A 27362-nucleotide genomic window follows, 5' to 3' on the forward strand; every position below is an offset into this window, starting at 1 on the left:
TTTTGCTCTGATTCTTCCCTTATAACATGACTAATGCAGAAATATGTTTAATGTTATTGTATATATATATAACCTATATCAGATTACTTGCTGTCTTGGGGAGAGAGGAGATGGAGGGAAAAAAAATTGAAACTAGAAATCTTATAAAAACAAATGTTGAAAACTATCTCTATATGTAACTGGAAAATAATAAAATGCTTTCATAATTTAAAAAAAAAGTCATTCCCTTGACAAAGAATATAAAGATGTTTGTTGATATAAAAAAAGGGATTTGACTTGGTGGAACAAAATTCATCCTTAAAAGCTCTCCTCAAACAAGGTATCTCCCATACAAGTTAAACTTATACAAAACTCCACAAACATGACTCCAGCAGTAATGATGTTCTATGATTCTCTGAATACTGACATAAAGAGGGGTAAAAATCAGGGAGATATATGACTCCAAGAAGGATTCCAAATTAATGTTAAGGTTCTCCAAAGTGCTATCTAAATAATTCTCCTCCGCCTCCTCTGACTCACTCCTCAGCAAGTGATCTTTTCACCTTAATTTGGGTTTTCAAACAGGCTCTCCTACTAGGTAACAGATGTGCCCCCTTGGCTGACACAATAATGATAATATTATAGGGGCAGCTAGGTGGCGAAGTGGATAAAGCACCGGCCCTGGATTCAGGAGTACCTGAGTTCAAATCCGGCCTCAGACACTTGACACTTACTAGCTGAGTGACCCCAGGCAAGTCACTTAACCCTCATTGCCCAGCAAAAAAAAAAAAAAAAAGATAATATTATAGCAGTACCATCTTGTTTTTGTAAATTTCTTTATAATTCTCACCAGTTTTCACCAGGGACAAGATAAGCGATTTGTGTCAAACTTTGGATCACAGGACCTAGTACTGAGAAGGACCTTAGGGAATCGTTTAGTCCAGGGGTCAAAAACTCTCTGGCCAACAGCCTGTGAGCTAATTTAAAGTAAAGTTTTATTTTAATATGAAAAATTTAATGTAAAAACTGATCTTGGCTTTGGGCCTTACAAAAAATAGGCAGTGCCCCTGGGTAGTAGCTTGCTGACTCCTGAAAAATAAAAAGGCCCAGAAAAATAAAAATATTGGACCAACATGGTAGTGGTAATAAGTAGTAGAAGCTAGATTCAAGTCTGTTTCCTCTGACTCCAAATCCTGTGAACCTTCCGTCTTGTCATGCTGTCTTTTGTGCCCTGATGATTTGTGAGGTAGACAGGGAAAGAGTTGTGTCTCTTCTGTAGAGAGGAGGCACTAAAATGACTTTTCAAAGATCACAAGGCTAATTCATGGATGTCTTCTCATCATTAGTCTAGTGGGCCATCACCCCTGCATACATATTCTGGTCACTTGAAAAGAAGTCCTCCAATTCCAAAGAACTCATGATGGAAAATGTTCTCCACATCCAGAAAAAAGAACTCTGGATTCTGAATGCAGAGATTGAACCATACTGTTTCTACTTTTGTTTTTGTTTTGACTTTTTTGAGGGTTTTCCCTTTTGTTCTGATTCTTCTTTCACAACATGACTAATGCAGAAATATGTTTCATGTGATTCTACATATATAACCTATATCAGATTGCTTTCTGTCTTGAGGAGGGGGGAGGGAGAAAAATTTGGAACTAAAAATCCTATGAAAACAAATGTTGAAAACTATCTTTACATGTAACTGGAAAATAATAAAATACTTTTATTATTTAAAAAAAAGAAAATAATAGTCCTCTTTGCTTCAAAAACAAATAAAACAAAACTGGCATTTTGGTAGATCAGTTTTTTGTGAGCTGAATTAATTTTTGGGGTGGAGGGGTCTGATCACCCCCTAGAATGGTTTGAGAAAGCTACAAAGCTGAAGACTGGAATTTAAACTATTTCCAAGGATCAGTCACCTATTGAGTGCTGGCCTGAAACAGCCACTTGGGCCTTCCTGACTGCCCAGAGATGCGGCCTGATCAAAGCTGTTGCCACTTGTGGGGCAGAGGCAGTGAGTTCCTCCCTCTCACCTGATGGGCTTCCATGAAGTTCCCTCGGAGAATGCAAGATGCAAGAAGTGACTCGGGCTGAGACAGCATCATAGGGATAAGTAGGTTTTGTGGTTGAGGTTGTAGCTGAACCTTTAGCTCACTGCACCCAGACACAGTACTCAGATTTCCCTCTATAAGGAACACAGGATAAAAAGGAAAATCAGGGAAGCACATAGTTTGCATCACAAAATCTTCAAACCACTTTCATCAGAGTACTCCACGGAGAAGCCTCGAGATAGGACCTGACCTTTCTTCAGGAGGAGGGACTATTTCCACATCTAGATTAATTTAGCAAGTGGTAGGCACTGAGAAACCTGTTTTATTTTGGCTGAAGGTGAGTAGGCCTGACAGGGAGCTATTTTTTCCTCAGAAAGGCTTTCTGTAGTGCCAGTTCTTATCTTTCCCTTTAACACCTGCCTGGCACACAGTGTTAGCTCGTAGTTTTTGAGCTGAGAGACCCCAGTTTTTACACTACAGTTAAGTAATACTCTCTCCCAGGGCAAAGTCAAGGAACAGGATATGCCTGATAAATACCTGAGGTGCTCGTGCTCAGTTCACTACTTGTACTTTCCATCGATAGACTGGAGACTCTGTCCCGGCCATCTAAAGGCATTTAGAAAGAAGAAGGAAAAAATCTACCGTCAATTTCCTGTGGTATAGAAAATGTTAAGTCCTCTTATTAACAGGAAGTTGGTGAGAGTGGAATGCATCCATACAGCAGGTAACTACTTCCATGCATGCAAACATACACAAAAGCAAACATCCATACAACAACAGCGGCTTCAGGGAGCAGCACAACTCCTAGAGGCTGGACCTGAGCCAGCGAATGTCCTCCTCGACAGGAGCCTTACTCCCTCTCTCAGGCAGTAGCTGATATCACACATATGAGTGAAAATCACAAGGCTCCATGCAGCACAGCGGTGAAGGCACCAGGCTGTGTTAGACAGGTTTCTTTGCATCACTTTCCATGACCTGCTTCTTTCCACAGGTATGAGGCTTGGGGGCTTGGCCTAGTCACTGCTGTCCTATCCTAGACAAAAGGCCTAGCCCTTCAGCTCCCTTTTGTTCCACTGGTGAGCATGGCACACTTGTTCCTATCTAGATATAATCCAGGACCCTTGTGGGGAACCCACGGAGTCCACCAGTTTCATGGTCCTACAACCTCTTTGCCTAATCTTGGAGCCACACAGAGTTTTCAGACATTATTTTATGCCATTCAACCCAAACAGAATGGTCCCTCCTTTCTCATCCATTCATCTAGATTTTTTTGTTTGTTTTGTTTTTTTTGTTTTTAATTTTTTAGTGAGGCAATTGGGGTTAAGTGACTTGCCCAAGGTCACACAGCTAGTAAGTGTTAAGTGTCTGAGGCCGGATTTGAACTCAGATACTCCCGACTCCAGGGCCGGTGCTCTATCCACTGCGCCACCTAGCTGCCCCATCCATTCATCTAATACGTCTTTCCAGGCCTGGTTCAAGTTCTACCTTGCCCAAGAAGCCTCCCCCTATCATGTTGGTCTACATTAACAGTAACTTTCTTTATCTCTATGGATCATTATGAGGAAAATGTTATGTAAATAAAAGTTATTATTATTTTAACCCCTCTTGCACTCATAATAGTGGTTACTGTAGTTATCATTTATATAGCATTCCAAGATTTACAAAGTGCTTTATATCTGTTATCTCTTTTTTATACTCATGACAATTTTGGGAGGCAGCTGCTAATATTATTCCCATTTTATAAAGAGACTGAGGCAGAGGTTAAGTGACTTGCCCAGGGTCACACTGCTAGTAAATGTCTGACGTTGGATTTGAATTTAGGACTTCTTGACCCTAGGCCTGGTGCTCCATACAGTACACCACCTAATTTAGCACTTATTTGTTTTCCAATTGTTTCAGGTATGTTACTCCTGTTTCCCTAATTAGATGATAAGCTTCTACAGGGTAGAGGCTATGCACTGTCCCTCTCCCTCCTCTGTATCTCTCAGTTTCCAGTTTGATGCTAGGTACAAATATGTGACTGATTTCAGACACAAGCAGCAACACATAAGTTGCCCAATATATGGGAAGGAATGTCTGAGTTCACCTGACTTATTCCTTCTTGTTCGGTGAGCCCGGCGGAGACTGGAGTGGCGTGTGGTGAGCGTGTGGCGTTTCTGGGAGGCTGTCAGCTGCTCTTCTGAAATGGTAACCACACAGGTTATACAGGAAGGGACACGGGCTATGTTGTACCCTCTCCCTTGGGACATCAAGTAGGGAAAGGCTGCTCAGGAGTGGAGCACTGTCCAAGCTTTACAATACAGGTTATCATGGCATCTGGCCCTCCGAATATTGTCTGGGCCAGAGTGATAGAGGATTCTGAAATCCCTTCCTAGCTTTCTTCCTTTTCCTCCCACCCGTCCAGCACAATGCCTTCTCCTACCTGTCTTCTGGTTGCTGATGACCACCTTATATCGCCACTGTGCCTCAGAGAGTACTTTGGAGAACTGCTGTAGTCGACTCTGTAGGCCACCCCTGCTCCCTGAGCAGCTCTGGCTTTCCACCAACTTCAGATCCTCAGGAGGCTCCTTCTTGGTGATTTCTTCTAGTTCCTCTTGGAGAAGCTTGAGAAAAGCTTCCATTGCTACTTCGTCAGCTAAAAACCCATTGCTACCACTAGTGAAGTGCTTCAGGTCCAGAAAGCTTAGTTCTTGGTTTTTGCCTTGTGCCTCTGTAATCAGACAGCTTGGGGAGGTATGAGGAAGACTTCTAAATGCCTCAAGGGTAGTCCCTTCTGACTTCCTTTCAGGCTGGGGCTTTTCAGAGGGAGACCATCTGAGATCTGGAGGGCTTTTCCCATTGAGATCATCATCTTCAGCATAGTCCTCAGGCAGGGCAGGGTCTGGGTGAAGGTCACTAGAGGTGATGAGGAGCAAAGAGAAAATATTTTCCAGAAGTTCTAGCCGCAGAGAATTGGGAATACTGCATAGGTAATGTTGACACTTGGCCAGGTATGTTGAAAAGAGACTCGAGGCACCTAAAGAGATGATGAGTTTCAGAGAAGTAGCCAGAGGAAGAAACAATAAGTTTGTATACATACTCATAGAGGCCCCCAAGCCAAAAACAAAAAACCCCACCAAACGTCTAGCTTTACAAATGTTTTGTCATCTGGGGGCACCGTCTCTAAGCCAGGAGACTATGGCAATGGTCAGATGGTGAGATGATACGCATGACACACTCCACAAAACCACTGCAGCGCACACCTGGGAGGCTTTCAGGACCTTAGCAGAAAGCAGAGATACAGGACACTAGTGTTTCTGAGATGGACTCATGTTGAAGGCTGGAACTGGCCAATGAGCTATTCCAGCTCTTTCACAGGGTGCTGGACTGGGGAGAGCAAACTCCTCTAGCCCGCTATATCTAGCCAGTCCCTTCATGTCCCACTCAGGTGTCCATCTGGGCTATCTGCCCCGCTGCCCCACATGTACTTCTCCTCCCCACCGTTCCTCTCTCTTGCCCCAAATACAATAATTAAATCACTGCTTGCTAGAAGGGCTGTGCCACTCAAGTTACCCTATGCTCAACTCACTATCCCAGTAACTTCCCAGACCAAAAATTCCTCCCCTGCCAACCACCCTTGTATATGTTATCTCCCCCTGATTAGATACCTTGCAGGCAAGGCCCATCTCTTCCCAGTGCTTAATACAGTGCCTGGAATAGTCTAGTACATATTAAGTACCTAGCAGGTACTTCATAAGTGTTTTTTCTTTCATTCACTGGACACAGATAAATCTCCCATATACTTGTGTTTAGTATATACCTTCTGCTAAGGCACTTACACCTCGATAAAGTGGATCTTCTACTATTTTACTATCTCTTCTCTCTCATGAATGTTCTTTTTCTCATTTACTAGAATGAAGGTCGCATTCATTTTCCTTCATTAATCCTCTTCTATATATTCCCCCAGAAAAGCAAACCCATAGTTTATCTTAGATTTCCTGAGTACTAGGAGAACTGTTCCCTAGGCAAGAGGATTTTGCTGGAAAATAACCTTGCTCACACATAGTCTAGGGTGGTGGTGGTAAATGTTGGAAACAATGACCTCAAAGCTATGCACTTTATAGACAAAGTACATTGAAGACAGAGACTTCAAAGTGTCCTGAAAAAAGCAAAGAAAAGGAAGTCAGGAGGTCTGACTCCATTAGATACTGGACAAGTTATTCATGTTTTTTCTCCAGCTTTTGGTTTTTCCCTTTACAACAATGAAGACAGTATTTGATGATATTGCAATAATTCTTGTGAGTAAATAAAACCTCTAAATTGAAAACTGGAGTGAAAGTGACTGTCAGAACAAAGAATATATGTTGGATTTTTACTCCTAAGGCCATGGGAAAGACAGGGCCCAATCACTGCACCTGGGGAAGAAGAGTCCTTTGCTGGCTCCTGGTTCGTGGTCAGGCTCTCAGGGAATCCTTCTTTGCAGAGCAGGCACTGCGAGCGCTGGTGAAAATTCACACAGAGGGCATAGATGGCATACTTCATGGCACAGAACCCCTGGAAGAGTGTCAGGTTCTGACATTGGTTCAGATGGTTGGGGACTGAGACATCAGCTGAATATTAATTATAAGGAAGGAGAAAAAGAAAAAGGTAAAACTCCTAAGGCTCAATTCCTTCACATTCCCATGGCTGCCAGCACAAAATGAAGAGACAGGGAGATTTTGAATCATTTAGACATGTCTTCTCCCTGTACCATTTCTACTAGCTCCTCCTGTCTTTTTCCTTTGTGCCAGCAGAGTTCAACGCTATGACTCTTTTGTTTGCTTCTCGCATTTACCCCCAACCATAGAATCACAAAACCCTGGTGCTGGAGGGAAGATCAGAAGCCACACAGTCCATCTTCTGTCTACCTCCCAAACTGGGTTCTTATACAAGGCAAGGCACTTCCTGACATTCCTTAAAAATCCTTTCCCGTGCTCACATCTTCTCTGGCTGACCACATCACTAGTGATCTGAATGGCACACCAAAATGGAGGGTTTCATGTTTTTACACAGGAGAACGAGATCATTCTAATCTCTGAGAATTTGGAGCAGTCTTGGATCTTGGATCTTATGTGCAATAGCTCAGGATCACTATGCGGACTTTCCAATGCCCTTTTCTCAGTTCTTATCCTCTCTAATAACGTAGGGGATTAAAAATGAAGCTTCTCATCTTGTTCAATGGGGGAACATATGTACAGAGAGTTTCATGCTACAGGTTGCTCAGCTGTAACCTAAATTAACTCAGAAAGGCCAGAGGCCTTGTATCTGGGGTTCTGCTCCAGGGATTCCCAACATCTTAGGGTTCCAACAAAAGGCGAGGAAACCCCACTTCCCTGCTGTGACTGACTCAGCTTTGCTCTCTCGAGTTCTACAAGACCACTGCCAGACTTCCCGTTTTGATAAGTCATGGCAATAAGCCTGGCCAGACCTTCATTTGGCAGGGGATGGACATGACCTGGACCACCTCTACTTCAACTTACACTGGTCCCACTGTGGGTCCTTGATGAGCATGTTCTGCAGGAGCTCAAGAACATTTTCCTCCCTAAGAGCAGGAAGGTTCGTGAGGTGATGAAGGGAATAGAGCACTGAGTGGCTGTCTCCACCATACAAGTGATGCAGGATCTCTCTCTCTGGTATGGGAAGGCTGCGAAGAGAAAGTTGAGGAAAAAAAAAACAAAACAAAAGAGAAAGTTGAGGAAGTGGGGGCTGGTTTCCTAGTCCTGTCATGGGAGAGCCTAACTTTCTTTCCTCCTTGGTTTTTTTGCTTCACTCCTCAGACCACAGGTCTCACCTCTCTTAGCACTGAAAAACTTCCAGCTCTCAGATGGAACTTAAGTCAGTAGCTATGGTCACTGTGACTCCAGGAGATCCTGAAGGACCAGCTCCTTCCCAGTGAGTCTGCAGACAGAAACTCCCTGGAATGTAGCACTCTTGGAGAGTGCTACTGCAGTTACAAAACAGAGACCTCATTTTCCTCCACAGTCCCTCTACTTCTGGAAATCCCGATGGGGTGGGAAGGAGGTGAGCCTAGAATCATAGGTGAGCTGAGGTCAGGGAAGACATGATCCAAGATGCAACTTGGGTCAATCTCCTATGGTCAGGGCAAAACTAGCAACTCTACGTTCATGCTGAAAACTTCTGGAATAGCTGATAGGTAGCATTATCAAAAAAGATTTACTGGATATTCCTAATATAGGATGGAGAAGTGGCCAAGAGAAAGCATCACCTATCCTTACCTGCTTTGCTGCAGACACCACTCGAGGACCTCGACATGTGCAGACAAACCATCACAGGCCTCTCGGAGGAGCTTGTCACACTCTTGATTCTGCTTTCAAATGAGAGAGAGATGCTGACTCAGACACCTGGGCCCAGACTAGGACCACCCGTATTAAGCCTAACCCTTAGGCCTATGTTTTTAGACAACTCTCATCACTAGAGAAACGCAAAGCTTCAGAATGGGAGATTTACCTCTGTCCCGTGGAGGGTCTGGAGCAGCAGCTTAGCCGACTCCAGGCTCTGACAATGAGTCCATCCCAGAAGCACGAGTAGTTGTCTGAGAGGCCTGAATTCTCTATCCAGCAAGCAACTCAGACCCGAAAAGTCTTCTTCCTTCAGTAGTGCTAGTGCTGTCATCTAGAGGCCAAGAAGAGGACTGTGAGAGGCTGACAAATCCACAAAAAATCTGCACGAACTTGGCTTGAACCCTAAAGGTGACAGCTTCTTAGGGATAGTATAGGGCTTCCTAGCAATCACAAAGATGGAGAGTAGATTGAGTGGGGCCAATTTTCAGGTTCTACCAAAGGGAACTGCAGCCTATAGGGAAACATTTTACTTCTCCATGCACGTAATATCCTGAATTTCACAAACTCATCTAAAGAACAGGAAGAAAAGGGGATCAGGCCTACTGGACTCTACTGTGCCCCTTTTCCTTCTAGAGTAATTCCTAGACTTTGATAACATTCTGCTTACTTCAAGAGATGCATGCAATGTAATCACAGGCTCTGCTGTCAGAACTTTATATAAGTGGTCCTCCATGTCAGGAATATACTCCCTCTTTATTCTTCTACCTCAGAAAATCCCTGGTTTCCCTCAAAGCACTAATTAGGTGTCACTTCTTACATGAGGCTGTTCCTAGCCCCCTGCCCCCAGTTATTAATGCAATCTTTCTCTTAGAAAATACTCTGTTTTAAGATGATAGATTTAGAGCTGAGACTGTAGCGGCAATCTAGTCCAACTTTCTTATCTGAAAAATGAGGAAACCAAGTCCCAGAGAGATTAAACAACCTGGGGTCACATAGATGATTAAGCGACAAAGGTCCTCTGATTCCAAATCCTGTACTCTTTCTACTATGAGACATAACCTCTCAACTTTATTTATTTGAATACAGAAGATCATAGATTCGATGTAGGAAGAGATCTTAGAGGTCATATGGTCTATACCCTTCATTTTATATGTGAGATTAAGTAACTTGCCCAAGACCACATAAGTAGTTAAGGAATTCAAACCCAGGCTTCGAAAATCTGGCACTCTACTGATGTCATTTCAATAGAATGGACACTTCTTGTCTTTATATCCTCACTCGCTGGCCCACTCCTTTGAACAAGACAGGAATTTGGGGCAGCTAGGTGGCACAGTGGATAGAGCACCGGCCCTGGAGTCAGGAGTACCTGGGTTCAAATCCGGCCTCAGACACTTAATACTTACTAGCTGTGTGACCCTGGGCAAGTCACTTAACCCCAATTGCCTCACTAAAAAAAAAAAAAAGACAGGAATTTAATAAATATTTGTTGGATGGGATTAATTATCACAGTTGATCATATTTATAATGCTTAGCCCTTGTTGTAAGTGCATAGGCAAGGCAATAAACAATTCTTGCTGAACGAAACGAATCTAATGATCAGTGATGCAAACTCTCTGGTCTCCTTCTCATCCCTGGGAGAAGAGAGAAGCCTTGAGCTGAATAAGGAGCAAGACAATGTGTAGAAGTTTGTACTCGAGGAGAAATTTGGGATAAACTGAAAAGGAACAAACTCTTGGTTCCAGCTTCTGTGAGAGAAGGGTGAAAGAGTAGCAAAGTCAAGGAGGATTTATGAGGATAAAATTATAAGGACTTGAAGAGAGACTTAGGAGAAGGGAAAAAAGGTTAATTGCAAGGTAGAGTAAGAAAAGATAGGTGGAACAAAGTAGAGGGTAAAAAAAAATTAGTAGAGTGGATCAGTTGGTGGAGAAAGAAGAGAAGGAAGCTCTGAAGAGGAGGCAGCTGCTTGTTGTCCAAGGCATCACAGAAGAACTCCTTCGGGCATGTTCATGTTTAGCCCAGAGAAGACAAGACTCTGGGGGCACATGACGGGTGTCTTCAGGTATCTGAAGGGCTGTCATGTAGAGGAGGGAGGAAGATTATTCTGTTTGACTCTGGAGGGCAGAAACAAGTCGTGGATGGAAAGCTGCAAAGACAAATTCAGGCTCCCTATCTTGGCAGACTTTCTGAAGATCAGAGCTGTCTAAAAAGCAGAACTGGGAGGTAGTGAGAGTTTTTCCCTCACTGGAAGTCTTTATGCAGAGTCTGGATACTAGAGACGATGTAAAGGGGGATTCCTTTGGCATGGGCTAGACCAACAACTCTAAAATGTGTGATTCTCTCTGAATTGTAGAATAACCCAAATTGCCCATACCACAATCTGCTCCAGGAAGTGCCTGTGGCTACTCAAGCAGTAAAAATAGGCCATCTTCCAGGCCTGAGTTGTATCTGGATTGGAGAACAGGGTCAGCACTGCCTTCTCAGGATCCAGATGTTCAGATGGAACTAGAAATCAACAACACATCAGGAGTTACTGAGGAAAAACTCAAATATCAATTCCTATGGTCAACTCCATTTTTTAAACAATTGATGCAAGAGTTTGTAACTTCACAATTTTCAGTAGCTTTCCCATTTCTCTCTTTGGAAAAAAAAACCCTTCTTTCCAATCGCTAATAACTTATCTGTCTCCTACTACCTTTACCTAGATTTATGAAATGTTGCTTTGGAAAAATACCCAATACTCCCTAATCCCCATTACTAACTAGTTTTTCTTACCAAATTTCATAGTCTACATGGAGGGTATGGACCCAAAAGAAGTGAGCATACCAGAATTTAGCAAAGGATAGGCTTTGTATCCCTGGATACATATGGGGTGAAAAAGAAAAAACTTACCCTTTCCCAAGGTTTTAGAGCCCAATGGTTTTTCCTTCACCTGTTCTGCGTAGATATTGCCATATAAGGCAACCAAGCTCCAGCTAGTTCTCTTTATCAGGCACCCCAAGAGTCGCTCCTCCTGCAGGGGCCCACCTTCAGTTTCACAAGCTCTAAGCAGCTCCTCACACAAGAGATGCCATTCAACCCCAAGTGGTTCTGCAGGGCAGCGTAGTACACACAGAATCCTATAGATGGCATCAGCTACCCCAGAGGGGATAGGGCTGGGCCCCTTTAGAGACTTCAGTGCTTTCTGGATAAAGTCAATCAATAGTTTCTGCAAAGGCCAGCCACAGGCTCCTAGACCATTGTCCTCTTCAAGCAAGAGATCCAGTAGGGCCTGTGCCTGTGGGGATGCCTGCCACAGGAGGTCCCAGAGGGTGGAAACGGCTTTCGTGCTGAGCTGGGGGGCCCAGTTCTCCCCCTTCCTAACACTGTCAGCCAAAGGCCCTATATCATCTTGTGGTATGGCCTCATACAGCTCCTGTGGGAAGAGGAGATGGTCAGAAATGTCTAAAAGGCTACCACTTATCAATTTATCAATTTAGAATTGGTCACCAAAACCTGTTCTTTCCCTCAAAACGCCTCCTGGAGTCATCCCTTCCTCTTCATTTGCACAGTCACCAGGGCCTTATCACTCTAACAACCTTCTAGCTGCCTTTCCTGCTTCATCTTTCTCCAACCCAATATACCCTTCATTTTGGAGATAAGGAGTGGCCTTGTGATTTTGTTCACATAGGGCCCCCTTCCTTCTCTCAACAACAGCACATGAAAATTAGTGTCACCTGTCTTAGTACCTAATTGCTCCAGGTAAACTGTCTTATCTCCCCAAGCCAACTTAGCTCTTTGGGGGTCAGGATCATGTTGTCTACTTCCCTTGTATGTTGCATAATTTAGTAAACTGCAAGGGACATAGTTGGTGGCTCATGGGACTGTGGTGTCTCTAGACATATAATATGACAACCTGTTTCTCTCTTTTTTTTTGCAGGGGAATTGGGGTTAAGTAACTTGCCCAGGGTCACACAGCTAGTAAGTGTCAAGTGTCTGAGACTGGATTTAAACTTAGGTCCACCTGACTCCAGGGCTGGTGCTCTATCTACTGCACCACCTAGCTGCCCCTCCCTCTCTCTTTTAACAACCACTATGATTCCAGGCTTTTTTTGTTTTTGGGTGTTGGGGCAATGACAATTAAGTGACTTGCCCAGGGTCACAAAGCTAGTAAGTGTCAAGTGTATGAGGCCAGATTTGAACTCAGGTCCTCCTGAATTCAGGGCCAGTGCTTTATCCACTGAGCCACCTAGCTGCCCTCCCCAAGCTTCTTAAACTGGAGCACCACCCCATATGGGTTCACATAACTGAATGTGGGGGTTGCTGTAGCCTTGGTTCTGAACACCCAACAGATGCACTTTGTACTTTGCATACTGTCACAGGGTCAAGTAAAAATTTCTTGGGTGAAAAGGGGGTGCAAGTGGAAAAAGTTTAAGAAGCCATGCTCTAACAAATCGATAAGCAGTAGAGAAAGTAGGCAAAATATATAGCTATAAACTCTGGAAGGACGCTTAGAATACATTGACAGAGGTGTCTCAACCTCCGATGAAACTTAAGGTCCTTAAGGGCAGAGAGTGTTTCCCTCTCGTCTTTGCATCCCCTGGTGCCCTGCATGCAACAGGTGATTAGTAAATGTTTGCTGAAATAAATCAAGCCTAGACTGGCATGGGAGAGGAAAGAATACTGTGTGGTCACTACCTTGACTACAGCCTCCCCTAAAGGCACATTAGTTAGCAAGGGGAGCAACTTTAATAACTTAGAACAGCCTGGGGAAAGAAACCTGCAGTACAGGTTTTCTTCTCAGTCTTTTCCCCAGAGAGGCTCACCTTCAGGATGTCTTCTGGAACATTATTGTGTAGCTCTTCTGATAGCAGAAGAAACTCTGTTCTTCTCCGTAGAGTAGACGGGGGAAATTTCTGGAAAAATCACAAGAAAGGCCACAGAGGTTGAAGTCAAAGTTGAAGGCAAACAAATTATAGACAAAAGACCAGCCTATGTGTTGAGGTTGTCCTGATATAGAGTATACTTAACACAGTGAAATCAGCAACATCAGAACTGTATGCAGGCCAATTACAACAATATTAAGAAAAAAAAAGGAAACCAGGGTCAAAGGTGACAGAACTGTGGACAAGCCTGGAAGGAGACAAAAGCAACTCGTGCTTATTTGTTAATGATTTATATTCCACATACCCCCAAAGTCACTAAACTCTACATACTATATAACCCAATGATACCAATAGGCTTGTGCCCTGAAAATATCCAAGACAAAAGAAAAATTGTGCAAAAATACTGACTGCATAACTTTTTGTTACACTATAGCTGCAGCAAAGAACTAGAAAATAAAGAGATGCCTATCACCTGAAAATCAGCTAAACAGATTGTGGAGGGAAGATGGGCATAGGGAAATCTCATGATAATTCAGAAGAGGCCCAGTAAAATCAGACCATCTCCAAACCACAAAGGCAAGGTCCAACACAAGCTGTGAATTCCCTGCTCGGATTCTTCCCCTATGGATAATAAATTCCCACTTCCCTCTTACTCACTCAGTCCTAGTGATAATGAATTCCTGGCTTCCCTTTGTCTTTATCTCTTTGTCTTTATCTCAAAGTCCCTTGACATTATCCCCCCAGTCTCTCTTTCTTTATCCCAATTTCTTCTTGTCTTTGTCAAGGCTCTCCCTGCTATGTATACCCTTGATACAGAGTAGGGAATGTTGTGTCTTTATAGTTACATCCTTCATAGCCAGCACAGTGCCTGGCATGTAGTAGATGATTAACAAATGCATGTTCATTAACTGATCTGTCTTCTCCATCATATTGTGCTCTTGATCCTTCTCTTTCTCTAATATTCATTCTCTATTGTCTTCCCTCCTGCTTTCAAACACATCTATCAAACACCTTTCAAACACCCCATCCTTTCTCGTCTCTGCCTCCTGGCTTCCCTGGATTCCTCAAAGTCCCAACTAAAATTTCACCTTCCACAGGAAGCCTTTCCAAACCCTTCTTAATTCTAGTGCCTTCCCTTTTTTGTTTTTAGTTATCCTGTAGATAGCTTCTATGTTCATATTTGTTTGCTTGTTGTCTCCCTCATTATAGTATAAGCTCACCGAGGGAAAGGCCTGTCTTTTGCCTCTTTTTGTATCCCCAGAGCTTATCATAGTGCCCGGCACATAGTAGGTCCTTAATAAATGGTTATTGATTTCCTGGACTCCTATAGTAGCATCCTATTTCATCTCCTTGACTCAAGTCTCTCCCACTTCAGGACATCCCCCACATAGCTGTCAAAAAGGTTTTCCTTAAGTGCTGACTGTGTTACTCCCCTACTCAAACTCCAGTAGCTTTGTGTGGCTTCCAGGATCAAATATAAACTCCTTTGTTTGGCATTTAAGGTCTTTTACAATCTGCCCCCACCTTCCTTTTCAGGCCTCTCTGGCACATTGCAGTCCTTCCAGACTGGCTTCCTTAATGTTCTTCATCTACAACCCTACATCTCTCACCTTTGTACTGGCTATCTCCCATGCCTGAAATGGTCTTCCTTCTTCTTCACCTCCATCTCAGAGAGTCTCTAGTTTCCTTCAGGGTGTAAGTGAAGTGCTACTGTCTATAGGAAGGCTTCTCTGATTGTCCCTAGAAACTGGTGGCTTCTCCACAAAACCATCTTATATCTACTCATGTATATACATGTGGCATCTCCCAGCTAGACTGTAAGCCACTTGGGGGCAAGAAATGTTTCCACTTTTGTCACTGTATACTGAGATCCTGGCACAGAAACAGACACTTAATAAATGTTTGCTAATTGATTAATAATATGGGGGCAGCTAGGTGGCTCAGTGGATAAAGCACTGACCCTGGATTCGGGAGTACCTGAGTTCAAATCTGGCCCCAGACATTTGACACTTACTAGCTGTGTGACCTTGGGCAAATCACTTAACCCTCACTGCCCCATGCACAAAAAAAAAAAAACTAAGACAAGTGAAATTTAATAAAAGGATGAACTAAGGCAATTTATGCAAGATATCACTTTAAAAAATCACACTTTCTTCTAGATTGCTTGCTGTGATTCCTTTTCTAAATCTCCTAACTTGTGGTAAAAATTTCTTTTTCCATTTTCAGATTAGCATGTGACCCTCTTCACCTTGTCTTTGTTCCAGTTTTGCTTTCCTTTCTTTCATTTTTAATTTTTCTAGGTATTATTTTCAGGGTGGGTCTTGTACTCAAGATGGTTAGCATCTCGTTTTAGATAAAGTGAATCAATTCTTGACTGTGGAGGAGAAATATGAATAGGGAATGGTCATGAATCTGTGGATAATGATTGTCAGGTAATGAATAAGTAAAGGTTAGTTAGCTTGGCTTTAGAACTCTAAATGAAAGCTCTGACCTGTCCCTTTTAATTAAGAATATGCTGCCTGGGTAACTTACTTTTTTCTCACAGAGCCCAGCAGCTATACAACCCTATTTCACAAGTTCAAGGGATATGAGCAGGCAGTTCTCAAAGGAATAAATTCAAGCTATCAAAATCCCTTTGAAAAATGCTCCAAATTAATAATAAGGAAAATGCAAATTAAAACAACTCTGAGGTTCCACCTTATACCTTTCAGATTGGTGAAGTTGACAAAAAGGGAAAATAGCAATTGTTGAAGGGACTGCAAGAAAACAGGCATGCTAATGCATTATTGGTAGCATTGTAAATTGGTTCATCTGTTCTGTAAAGCAAGTTAGAACTATTCCCCAAACATGACTAAATTGTGCTTACATCTTTTTTTTTTTTTGATCGGGGTAATGGGGGTTAAGTGACTTGCCCAGGGTCACACAGCTAATAAGTGTCAAGTGTCTGAGGCCGGATCTGAACTCAGGTGCTCCTGAATCCAGGGCTGGTGCTTTATCCACTGCGCCACCTAGCTGCCCCACATCTTTTTACTCAATGATAATCCCTATTAAACCTATATCCCAAAAAGATCAAAGAAAGAGGAAAGGAACCCATATGTTAAAAAATATTTCATTTGGGGAATAGTTGAACAAATTATGGTAATGACTATAAAGGAGTATTATTGCACCATAAAGAATAGTGAAAGGAATGGTTTCAGACACATCTGGGAAGTTTTGAATCAACTAATCCAGGGTGAAGTGAGCAAACTCAGAGAATAATTTATTTAGTAACAGTATCGTTAAGAAAAAAAACTTTGAAAGACGTTAAGATTAACAATTCTGATCGATTAAAGTGACAAAAACCAAGATTCCAAGTGACTGGTGATAACAACCCACCCACCTCTTGACAGAGAGGTGACGAACCCACAGTGCAGAATGAGATATTCATTTTCAGATATGGCTGATGTGGACATTTGGTTTGCATGACTATGCATATTTGATAAAAGGTTTCTTCCCCCCTTTCTTTCCTGGTGGCAGTGGGGAATGGGGAAGGTGATTCCAAAAAGGGGGATGGTCATGAGGTTACCAGAATGGAAAAAAAAAGCAAAGTAATAAAAAGTCATTGAAGCATTTTTAGAAGATGCATAGGAAAGAATAAAATTTCAGTAGGAAACAGACAGGCAAAACAGTTGTGAAAATATGTTGAATTATATACTTAAGAATTAAAATAAGTTGGTCATAATATAGACTTACAGCTTCATGTACTCTTTTTCTGTTTATTACATATATAAAATAGTCAACTTATTTGGCATTCAGATCAGAATTTTAAAGCCAAATAGATCTGGAAAAACCTTTATGAAATATGTAAGAAGAAAAAAACTTCAAAAGACTATGCATTGGGGGTGGCTAGGTGGCACAGTGGATAAAACACTGGCCCTGGATTCAGGAGGACCTGAGTTCAAATCCGGCCTCAGACACTTGACACTTACTAGCTGTGTGACCCTGGGCAAGTCACTTAACCCCCACTGCCCCGCAAAAAAAAAAAAAAAAAGACTATGCATTAACTCCAATCAAATAAGCTAGGTAAATGAAAATGAATGTTCAAAGAGTTTTATTGGGCATTTTGACTAAATACTTTAGGCACTGTAATTAATTTAAATATAAATTGCTGGGGCAGCTAGGTGGCGCAGTGGAAAACCTTTATGAAATATGTAAGAAGAAAAAAACTTCAAAAGACTATGCATTGGGGGCAGCTAGGTGGCGCAGTGGATAAAGCACCGGCCCTGGAGTCAGGAGTACCTGAGTTCAAATCCAGCCTCAGACACTTAACACTTACTAGCTGTGTGACCCTGGGCAAGTCACTTAACCCCAATTGCCTTACCGGAAAAAAAAAAAAATTGCTACTAACCAAGTAGAATTGGTTTTAGTCATGTTCGGTATTAAGTTTTAAATGATACATTTAACAGAAAAAAAGAAATAGGATTATGTGTCAAGAGCTTTTCCCTTTCATCCCTTTTTATTTTAAATGGAAAGAAGGTAAAGTCAGCATCCATCCTCATGTTGGCAGGTGCTTCCTACCTTAGGTTGGGGGTACCCTTTATATTGTTTCTATTTAAAGGAGCTATAACAGATGTCATCAGGTTTTGATATGTAGCATTGATTTTTTTTGATCCATGGGCTCACCTCAGACCACAGATTCGTTCTAATTGGTCCATGGGAAAATAAGGCTGTGGTTCACTGGAGAGGGATAGGGGATAAGGAGATTAATTTTTGAACTGAAAAACGTTGTGAAACTTAAGCTTTAGGAACTATGCCTCTAGGCTAAATGTAATTGTGAAAAGAGAAGATATGACTTATTTTTTCCCCAACTCTTATTTCACTGGTGGAGGCAGTTCCTAGTGAGGAACTTCGATCATTGTGGATAACCATCTTCTTGATAAAGTTATTAAGCTTTCAAGAGTTTGCTGAGGTACTGAGAAGTTAAGGGGCTACAGAGCAAGTATGTGTCAGAGATAGGACTTGAACTCAGCTGATTCTGAAGCCAGCTTACATTGCTTCTCACAACTTAACATCAAATCACCCATTCTGAAATTTCAATTGAAAGACGAGTATCCTACACTTCATCAAGCCTTTAGTATACTTAGAAAATAATTCCTATATTAACTTCTCATCATGATCAGCACAGAAATTTCAGGATAAAAGAAGTCACCCGAAACAAGCTTATCTAAAGGTTTGAAGCTAATTGCTGTGGCTTTTTTTTTCTCATTTGCTCGACTTAGAAGTAAAGTGGACACTTGGGCATGAGATCAGCTACCTTTTTATTATTAATAAATTATTCTTAAATTAGCTTTATCCACTGCACCACCTGGCTGCTTCAAGAAAGCATGATTTTTTTTGTGTGTCTGATTTTGAAGCCCCTTGCTAAGGAAGGTCAGGGGTTAATGTTGCAGGTTCTGTGTGGGTTTTAGGTTAAGTTTAATAAGCTCCCAGAGGACTCATCACATTTTTAAGTTGCTTTGAAAAAAAGAGTTTCTGTGGTTTTAAAAATTTTGTCTTGGAGAAACCAAGACAAAAGCCATACTGGGCCTGTGCAGTGGAAAAGGGGAAAAGGAGAAGTCTGGGACAGAGTGACTGAGGATCATGAAATCCCCTGGCACAGGAAAACTCCTGACTCAGTTGAGCAACTGTTCATAAAGCAAGTGAATGAGAGGGGAAAGTTCACTTGGCTCAACAAATTCAATGTTGTAGATAGAAAGATCCCGAATCAGGAAGAATAAGCTTTTCTGCTTTTTTTTCTTCCTTTTCAGAGGAAGTTAAATATTTTATTTCAAACTCCTTCCATAAGTCTACAATAACCTATAATCACAGCTCCTGGAGGCGTGCTGCTTCTTGTGTCTCCTGTTTTCTTGCTAGCTTTTGGTCACTATGTTGCTCATTAGTGACTTCATCTTGGCTGCTTTTTGGCATCTCCAGTGACAATAAAACCAGAGTAAAAGCAATTTGGGATAAGGAGAGAATTTGGGATGAAGAAGTCTGATGAGAGGGTTTGGAACATAAATGTAGGTTTATAGAAAAATTTTAATGTATGCAGTAGTTCAAATAAAAGCTAACAAATATTAATTAATATTGCCTCAAAGTAACCCCAAGTATTGTTTTGACTCATGTAGTATGTACACTATGTCTGTAAAGTGAATTAAAAAAATTGTTCTCATAATTAGATTTTTAAAAACTCTATTTGCACCCATAATATGGTTAATATTTTTTAATTATATAAATGTGTGTGTGGGGGTGTAAATTGCATCCTAAGCCATATGTATTAAAATGAGGTTTTTAAAATACTTCTGGATTTCAATTATTTACATATTCTCTGCACTGCCACTATAATCAATAACTGATTGTAACTAATATTGTGCCCCATTTTCTATCTTCTTATCATCTCCATCTTGTTCTCTACAGCTGTCCATACTAACACAGCCTGTAAGAAGCTCTATTCAATGAAGCACTGTTTTATAAACTTTGGCAAATCTCAGAGGAAAAAAAAATCACCAACAAGAAGAAATATGAGGATTCCCCTACTGAGACCTCATTTTCCAGACCCAAATGTTTCATCTGGTGAATATTTTAAGACTAGATGAATTCTCAATCTCAACCTCAGAGACTAATTTGAGTTGTAAAGAAAATCCTTACCCTGTGCCATTCTAGCCACTTTTCTAGCATCAGAAGCCAAATCCAGGCCAATCTTTGGGGACTGTTGTGTTGTCCACACCTGAAAAGGCAAGAAGAAATAAGAGTTGCTTAGGGTTTCATGACAGTTTATTTTGACTTCTTCTCTGTGACTTCAGAAGCAGGTTCCCCCATTTCTGTCAAATCTGAAAAAGCAAGAGGATTTCAACAAGTAACAAGTAGCCAAAAGACTAGAAACTTTTACTTAGGAAATCTCTGTATCCTCTAACCCATCTCCACACCCACATATTCCATGCAACATTTTTTTCTTTCCAGTGAGACCTTGGGACCCAAACTATTTGCAACTGGCCTTGTAAATCAAAACACTTAGGTTCAAGTGCTGGCTCTGATGTTTTAGTCAAATGGCTGACAATTTTGTGAATCTAAGTTTCCTCATTTTAAAAACAGAAACAACCTACTTTACATGGTTGTTCAAATGAATTCCACAAACATTTATTAAGTACACTCTGTGTTTGATACACTGTACAAGTCCAGATAAAACATTTAAATAAGATACCATCCCTGCCTTTATGCTATAGATCTTATAGAGTCTAGAGAGAGGATACACAGCTAACTGTAAAAGAAAATAGATTTAAGTTTGGTAATGCTGTGAAGGGATGGATTGGAAAGGAGTGTGGGAAGAGGTAGAAATATCTCTTAAGTTAATGTGATAGTACAGGAGAGGTGATGATGAAGTCCTATACTAGAAAAGGGGATATGTGAAAAAGATACACTGAGGTAAAACTACTAGGATGTGGTAAATGATTTGAAATGAGAAGTGATGGAGAAGTAACAAAGATAATAGGAAGGTTTTTGCTGGGTGGATGGTGCTATCCCTGGGTTGAGATGGCCACTCACTTATGCAGCATTAATAAGCAGGAAGTCACTAACTAAAATGATTCCAGTAAGATGGAGGCTCATCAAGCCTTACAACCTGCCCTGCTGCTAAGCCCTAAGTACCTGTGGGTTTTGTTTTCTACCTGATAGCTGAACCTTCCTATTAATGTAATCTTTCCCAATGAGAAATGTAAATTCTGTGAGCAGAGGACAATCTTGATTTTCCTATTTGTATCCCCACTGCTTAACACAGCTCTTAGCATATAGCAAGCAGTTAATAGATGTTCTTTTCATTCTTTCACTTAGCCTATGTTTGGGAAAAAAAAACCCAAACCCCTCATGAATTTGGCTATTAGGAAATCATTGGTGACCCTGGAACAAGGAGTTTGAGGTAAATGCTCAAATGAAAGAGGCTTAGGATAGAATGTGTGGTGACCAAGTGGAGGGACCCAGCAAGTCCTTTGACATGTAGATCAAGGTCTTCAGGGATGAAGTCACTGAAGAATTTTACAATGATCTTGTTATTGTTGTTGTTGAGCAGAGTGGCTTACCATTTCCTTCTCCCACTCATTTTACAGATGCAGAAACTGAGGCATATAAGGTTAAGTGATTTGCCCTGGGTCACAAAGCTAGTACGTCTGAGGCCAGATTTGAACTCATGAAGATGTCTTCCTGACTCTAGCCTTGACACTCTATATACTGTCACCTAGCAAAGACCTAGAAATTAGTAAATGACAGCAATAAGAAAGGGGAGAGGGGCAGCTAGGTGGTGCAGTGGATAGAGTACCAGCCCTGGAGTCAGGAGGACCTGAGTTCAAATCTGGCCGCAGACACTTAACACTTACTAGCTGTGTGACCCTGGGCAAGTCACTTAACCCCAATTGCCTCACCAAAAAAAAAAAAAAGAGAGAGAGAGAAAGGGGATAAATGAATTGCATAGGCTTCTAAAGGGAAAAAGGGGAAAGAATGTACTTAGAGAAAATATCTTGAAGCAGGTGCTTTGAGAAAATACCTGGAAGCAATGAGGAATAAAAAAATGTGCCACTCCTTCCTCTTAGTCCAGTGATTTGGAAATAGAGAAAAAGAGTGATCTCTAAGAGACAGCATTTCAATGAAAACAGTATTTCTAGGGACAGACAAGGCTGAACTAAAGGGAAAAGTGTTATTTTAAAATTCTGAGGAAGTAGGGGAGTTTGTTGAGAACAGTGAGGTCTAAACTATCTAGTTGAAGAGGGAAAAGAGGAGGTTAAGGAGTCTGATAGTGACACAGAAAAGAAATTAGAAAGTTAGTTGGATGGGTGGATGAGACAAAGGAAGGATTTCAGGATTAGGAAGATTCAAATATGTTTGTAGGGACTTGGGAAGGAACCAGTAAAGATGGAGACTAAAGACTCATGGGTGAGAAGTAAGGAGCTAAGTAGAGCTGTAGTAAAGAAAGTCCTTGGTAGAACTTAGAGCACAATAAAATACAAGCTATTACTGTTATTCTACTTTTATAAGACAACTGAACAGGAACAGCTAGGTGGTGCAGTGGATAAAGCGCCGGCCCTGGATTCAGGAGTACCTGAGTACAAATCTGGTCTCAGACATTTGACACTAGCTGTGTGACTCTGGGCAAGTCACTTAACCCTCATTGTCCCGCAAAACCCCCCCAAAAAACAACAAAACAAAATATAGGACAACTGAAAGAATGGCCTTTTAATCTCCCCTTTCTTCAGCAAATTCCCCCATGCCTAGTCTAAAGTAAGATGCAAACCCCTTAAGGGAAGGAACTGTCTTTGTATTCCTAGCACCTAGCCTGGTGTTTCCAACAGAAGGAACTTAATGCTTGTTGAACTGAAATTATTTTTTGCTTCCTTAAAGCATGCATTTATTTTGACATCTATATTGTTCTTCAGCTCACTTTCCCTCCTTTCCTTTCTTCTTGGCATAAAAAGAAAAGGATAGGAGAAGGTTTTTTGTTGTTGTTGGTTTTGGTAGCTAGCAATCTACATCCAACAGCCACAGCTTAGAACAAAAACTGTAAGAAAAGTACTTATCCAAAACCTGAGGAAGAAAGAGATCTATTAGGTTTCCCCTCTCTACTAAGCTGAGGTACAAATGGTGGACCATAAAAAACAAAAGACTGAATGATATATTTGGTTTCTTTACCAGAAGCTGTTATTAGGAGGAACAATAATAGGAATACAAGATGGAATCCCCTTTCAATCTTTGGCTTAAGCTGCAGTGAAATCTTCACCCACGTACTCAGGAAGAGAGGATTTGTATTTTTGAAAGAATGAAAGAAAATACTCCCTAGAGATGTTCTATCCATCACTTCTCAAAGAGACTAGTCACAAATAAGAGAAAGCTCATCTTAGGGATACTTTTCTGGAAAAGCTCTGTATCAAATTTTATATACTAGTCACAAGCTCCTACTTTCATTGATATAGGGCAGCAGATGTTGAATTTTTTTGTCTCAACACATCTTTATAATCTTTTTTTTTTTTTGGCAGGGCAATGAGGGTTAAGTGACTTTCCCAGGGTCACACAGCTAGTAAGTGTCAAGTGTCAGGCCAAATTTGAACTCAGGTCCCCCTGAATTCAGGGCCGGTGCTTTAACCACTGCACCACCTAGCTGCCCCCACATCTTTATAATCTTAAAAATTATTGAGGACCCCCTAAAAAGCCTTTATGTATTGTTAAGGACCTGGGGTATCTCAGAAGTTTTCTGGGGGAAATCAAGGAGCCTTCTCCTTGAGAAGCTAAACCAAAGCAGACACACCTAAAGAGATAGGCCCATTGAATGTGGCTGCTGCCTTTGTGGCAGAGCCACCTCTCGCCCAGCTTCCCTCGATCACCACCATCGGGTCCTCCTCCAATAAGGGAACTTTCCACAGTCAGATGATAACCCCATTGGTCCACCATCAGTACTCTTGTCTCCTGCTTGAGGAGATAGGTATCTCAGAGAACCATGCCTCTGTGCCATGCCTTCACCCCATGAGAAGAAGTCCAAGGACTTCTCTCTTGGTTTCCTTTCTCTAGTACCTAAATAAAATATTATTTTATTCTAATTGAATTTGTGTGCGAGAGGGTGTAATTCTTTAAAGAGGAATTCCTAAGAACCCCTACCCCACACCCCCACCGATTTCCCTCATAACATGTAGGTTATATCAATGATATCTCAGTAATATTATGAAAAGTTTTGATTTTGTGGAACCCTGTTGCCAAAGCCTGTCCTTTGGGAACATCTCTTGGATATGCCCTCTTTTCTCCTCTGACACTGCCAGCACATTGCTGCAGGTGCTCTTTGCCTCACTCCTAGACTACGGAAATAATCCTCTGGTTGGTGTCCCTAACATAGGTCCCTCTTCTATGATGCTGTCAAAGTGGTTTCCCTAAAGCAGAGGTCTGACCATATTACCCCTCCTACAAAACAGACTCCAGTGCCAGCTAAGCAGCTCCAGGATCAAATATAAAACCATGTTTGGCATTCCAACCGCACCCCCCCCCCTTCTACATTTCCAGTCTTCTTACCCCTTACACCCTCCTCCCTCCCCCTACATACTCTGTGATCCAGTGATACTGGCCTCCTGGCTGTTGCTTATATAAGGCTCCCCACCTCCCACCTTGGGAAATTTCTTACAGGCTGTCCCAGGTGCCTGGACTCTCCCTTCTCATCTCTGCCTCCTTCTCTGACTTCAAGTCCCAGCTAAAACCCCACCTTCTTAATTCTAGTACCTTCCCTCTATTAATTATTTCAGATTTATCCTGCATATAATATAGACTAACTGCCTCTAACTGTTTATGCGGTATTGCCACCATTGGATTGTAAGATCTTTAAGGGCAGGATTATCTTTAACCTTTAGATGTATCCCTAAGATTCAGCACAATAGTAGACACTTCGTAAATATTTAGTGATTGACAAAATAAACAAGATTTTGCATTTGATGCTAGAGGTGATAGGGAGACACTAGTATCTACAGTTTGGAGGTTGATATGGTCAGACCTACACTTTAGGAAGAACACTTTGATAGCTGAGTGAAGGAAGAACTGGAGTGAAAAAAGACTTGAAGGAGGGACACCAACTAACTAGCAGGCTACTGTAATAGTCCAGACATGAAGGCCTGCACTAAGGTGGAGGCAATGTCAGAGAAGAAAATGATTTGCATATGAGAGATGTTAGGAGGGTAGAAATGACAGCACTCGATCACTAATTAGATATGGGGGAGAGAGATGGTGAGAGTGAGAAGTTGAAGATAACATCTAGATTTTGAGCATAGATGACTGGGAAGATGGTAGTTACCTTCATAGCAATAATTAAGTTAAGAAGAGGGGAGGGTTTGGGGAGAAAGATAATAAGTTCAGTTTTAGATACATTTAATTTAAAATGTCTATGTAACATACAGTTTGACATGTCCAAGTTAAGTGACTTGTTCAGGGACACATAACCAGTGTCTGTATCAGAGGCGGAACTAGAACTCAGGTGTTCCTGGCTTTAAGGTTAGCTCTCCATTATTATTATTATTATTATTATTATTATTATTATTATTATTATTATTATTATTATTATTTGGGGGGCGGGGGCAGGGCAAGGAGGGTTAAGTGACTTGCCCAGGGTCACACAGCTAGTATGTGTCAAGTGTCTGAGGCCAAATTCGAACTCAGGTACTCCTGAATCCAGGGCTGGTGCTTTATCCACTGCGCCACCTAGCTGCCCCCAGCTCTCCATTATTAAAGGAAATTTCTCCTCTAATTACTAAATGTGGGAAAATGCCTAAACAAAACCTGAAATTTCACTCTACTTAATCTTAATATAAAGTTTAAGTAACACCCATATGTAACTAATTCACAACTAATAAGTTGTGAATGGTAAGTGTTGGTGATGGAACACTTAGGGTATTTACCTCATCAGGTCTGGGCAAGCCACCAGAGCTTGCAGGATCTTTTCCACCTTCTTGGGGATATCTCCTTGTCCTTTGTGTAGCTGAGGGACACATGCCTGTGCCAGTTCCCATTCGCCATGTTTCAGGCACTCACAAAAAAATCCAAAGAGCTCTTCTACCGAGGCAGCTTCCTCTTTTCCAAATGGATGCATTTTCCCAGCACAGAGTGCAGGGGATAGAGGAAAGCGAACTAAACTAAACAAACTGCTCTCAACATTTCCATTCTTGGAGCACCTCCTAGAAATGGAAGAACAAATAGGGAGAGTCAGAAAAGCAACAGAGAGTTGGATTTAGATCAACAAGCAGATACTAATGTCATCTGTGAAACAAAGGTTATCAATTCTCATTTTGAAAGTTTAAGTAATTTTCCTCCCTTCCCCTAGGAGGTATTTAACTGAACAAACACGTGCCTAATATGTACATGGCACTGTGTTACCTGCGAGGGAAACAATAACAAAAAGGTTTTTTAAATCTACTGAAGGATATACAAAATATACACAAATAAAAACATTGCAATTGATGGGAGGCGGGAGAACTGACGCCTAGCGTGGTGGGACTGCGGGAAGGGGGCGCAGAGAAGGCAGCATCTCAGACCAGCAAGGCTGATTCACAACTCCTCTCTCCACCCCTTCCCAAAATGACTACTCCTTCCAGACTCCAAAACCGCTCCCTTCCCACACCCCCTGGAGGGAAACGTCTGGGGCAGGTAACCCCAGTGATTTGGACCATTCTGTCAAGACAGTGGAGTGAGTGGTGCCCGGATCTATGACAGGCCCGGAGGGATCAAGTCTGAGTCGGGAGCTAGGGTTCGGAAACCCCCCACTTCTGGGGGTGGAGTAGGGCGCCACCGACTCCCCTGGTGCGCTCAGCACTCACCTACTCCAAGCACAGAGAACGGTGCCCGAGCCAGCGTCGCCATGTTTAGAGTTGAGTCAGGTGACAGTTCTCTCCCGGAAGGGAGTACATTCAGCGGCCCTCACCGCGATTGGTGGAGTGAAGGAAATATGCAAATGAATCGCCATAATTGTTTGGGGCATTTGAAGCCACATAATGGAACCTGGAAAACTCAACAGGAAGTTTGGGATCGTACTGTTGCACAGATTTCCGGCCCAGCGGCCAAAAAGCGTCTTACATGTGACAGGACATCACCTTACTACAGGAATAAACACACACACACACACACACACACACACACACACACACACACACACACCACGCCACACACCACACACACGCTCAATCTGCATTATTAACACTTAACACAAAATGATGAATCAAACCCGTTTTGTAGCGTTTGCTGAGCATCGAACCCTCCTGTAGTCCAGCAGGAAACGTCAGCTTTGAGCAGCAATAGAATCACTCTCCTCTCCTTCGACACTTCCTACCCCCACTATGATCTCCTGATAGGTTTTCCCTACCCCAAACACCTAGAATGCTTTCTTAACTAGAGTTCAAGAGGTTTCAATCGATAACTTTAAATACAATTGTCATTTTTAGAATTCTATGTTTTGTTTTATGCATTCAAAAATATTTTAAAAGGTCCATTGGTTTCATCAGAGTGCCAAAAGGGTTCATGACCTTCCCCCAAAAGATTAAGAATCTCTGACCTAGAGTCTGCATTTATGTTCTTTATTCCTAAATTTGCTTGATCTTTTTTCACCCACATTGCATGCTTCTTAATCAAAA

At 41.8% G+C, this 27362-nt stretch overlaps 1 protein-coding gene across 1 annotated transcript in view; it reads right to left on the reverse strand.

Annotated features, from left to right (window-relative positions):
* The window catches only part of ZFYVE26 (zinc finger FYVE-type containing 26), an 83679-nt gene extending 57082 nt beyond the window's left edge, over window positions 1-26597 (reverse strand). Inside the window, exons 1-14 of the mRNA XM_043986386.1 lie at window positions 26553-26597; window positions 25638-25913; window positions 19879-19957; window positions 13153-13242; window positions 11240-11762; window positions 10722-10852; window positions 8517-8681; window positions 8285-8373; window positions 7529-7692; window positions 6425-6619; window positions 4453-5046; window positions 4117-4209; window positions 2568-2636; window positions 2013-2164 (exon numbers count right to left, since the gene is read on the reverse strand). Coding sequence (XP_043842321.1) covers window positions 2013-2164; window positions 2568-2636; window positions 4117-4209; window positions 4453-5046; window positions 6425-6619; window positions 7529-7692; window positions 8285-8373; window positions 8517-8681; window positions 10722-10852; window positions 11240-11762; window positions 13153-13242; window positions 19879-19957; window positions 25638-25828 — 2535 coding nt within the window. The 5' untranslated portion in view covers window positions 25829-25913; window positions 26553-26597. The remainder of the gene's footprint in view (window positions 1-2012; window positions 2165-2567; window positions 2637-4116; window positions 4210-4452; window positions 5047-6424; window positions 6620-7528; window positions 7693-8284; window positions 8374-8516; window positions 8682-10721; window positions 10853-11239; window positions 11763-13152; window positions 13243-19878; window positions 19958-25637; window positions 25914-26552) is intronic.
* Window positions 26598-27362: the final 765 nt, after the last annotated feature.

This window comes from Dromiciops gliroides, chromosome 2 (assembly GCF_019393635.1).
Source record: "Dromiciops gliroides isolate mDroGli1 chromosome 2, mDroGli1.pri, whole genome shotgun sequence".
Classification (NCBI taxonomy): domain Eukaryota; kingdom Metazoa; phylum Chordata; class Mammalia; order Microbiotheria; family Microbiotheriidae; genus Dromiciops; species Dromiciops gliroides.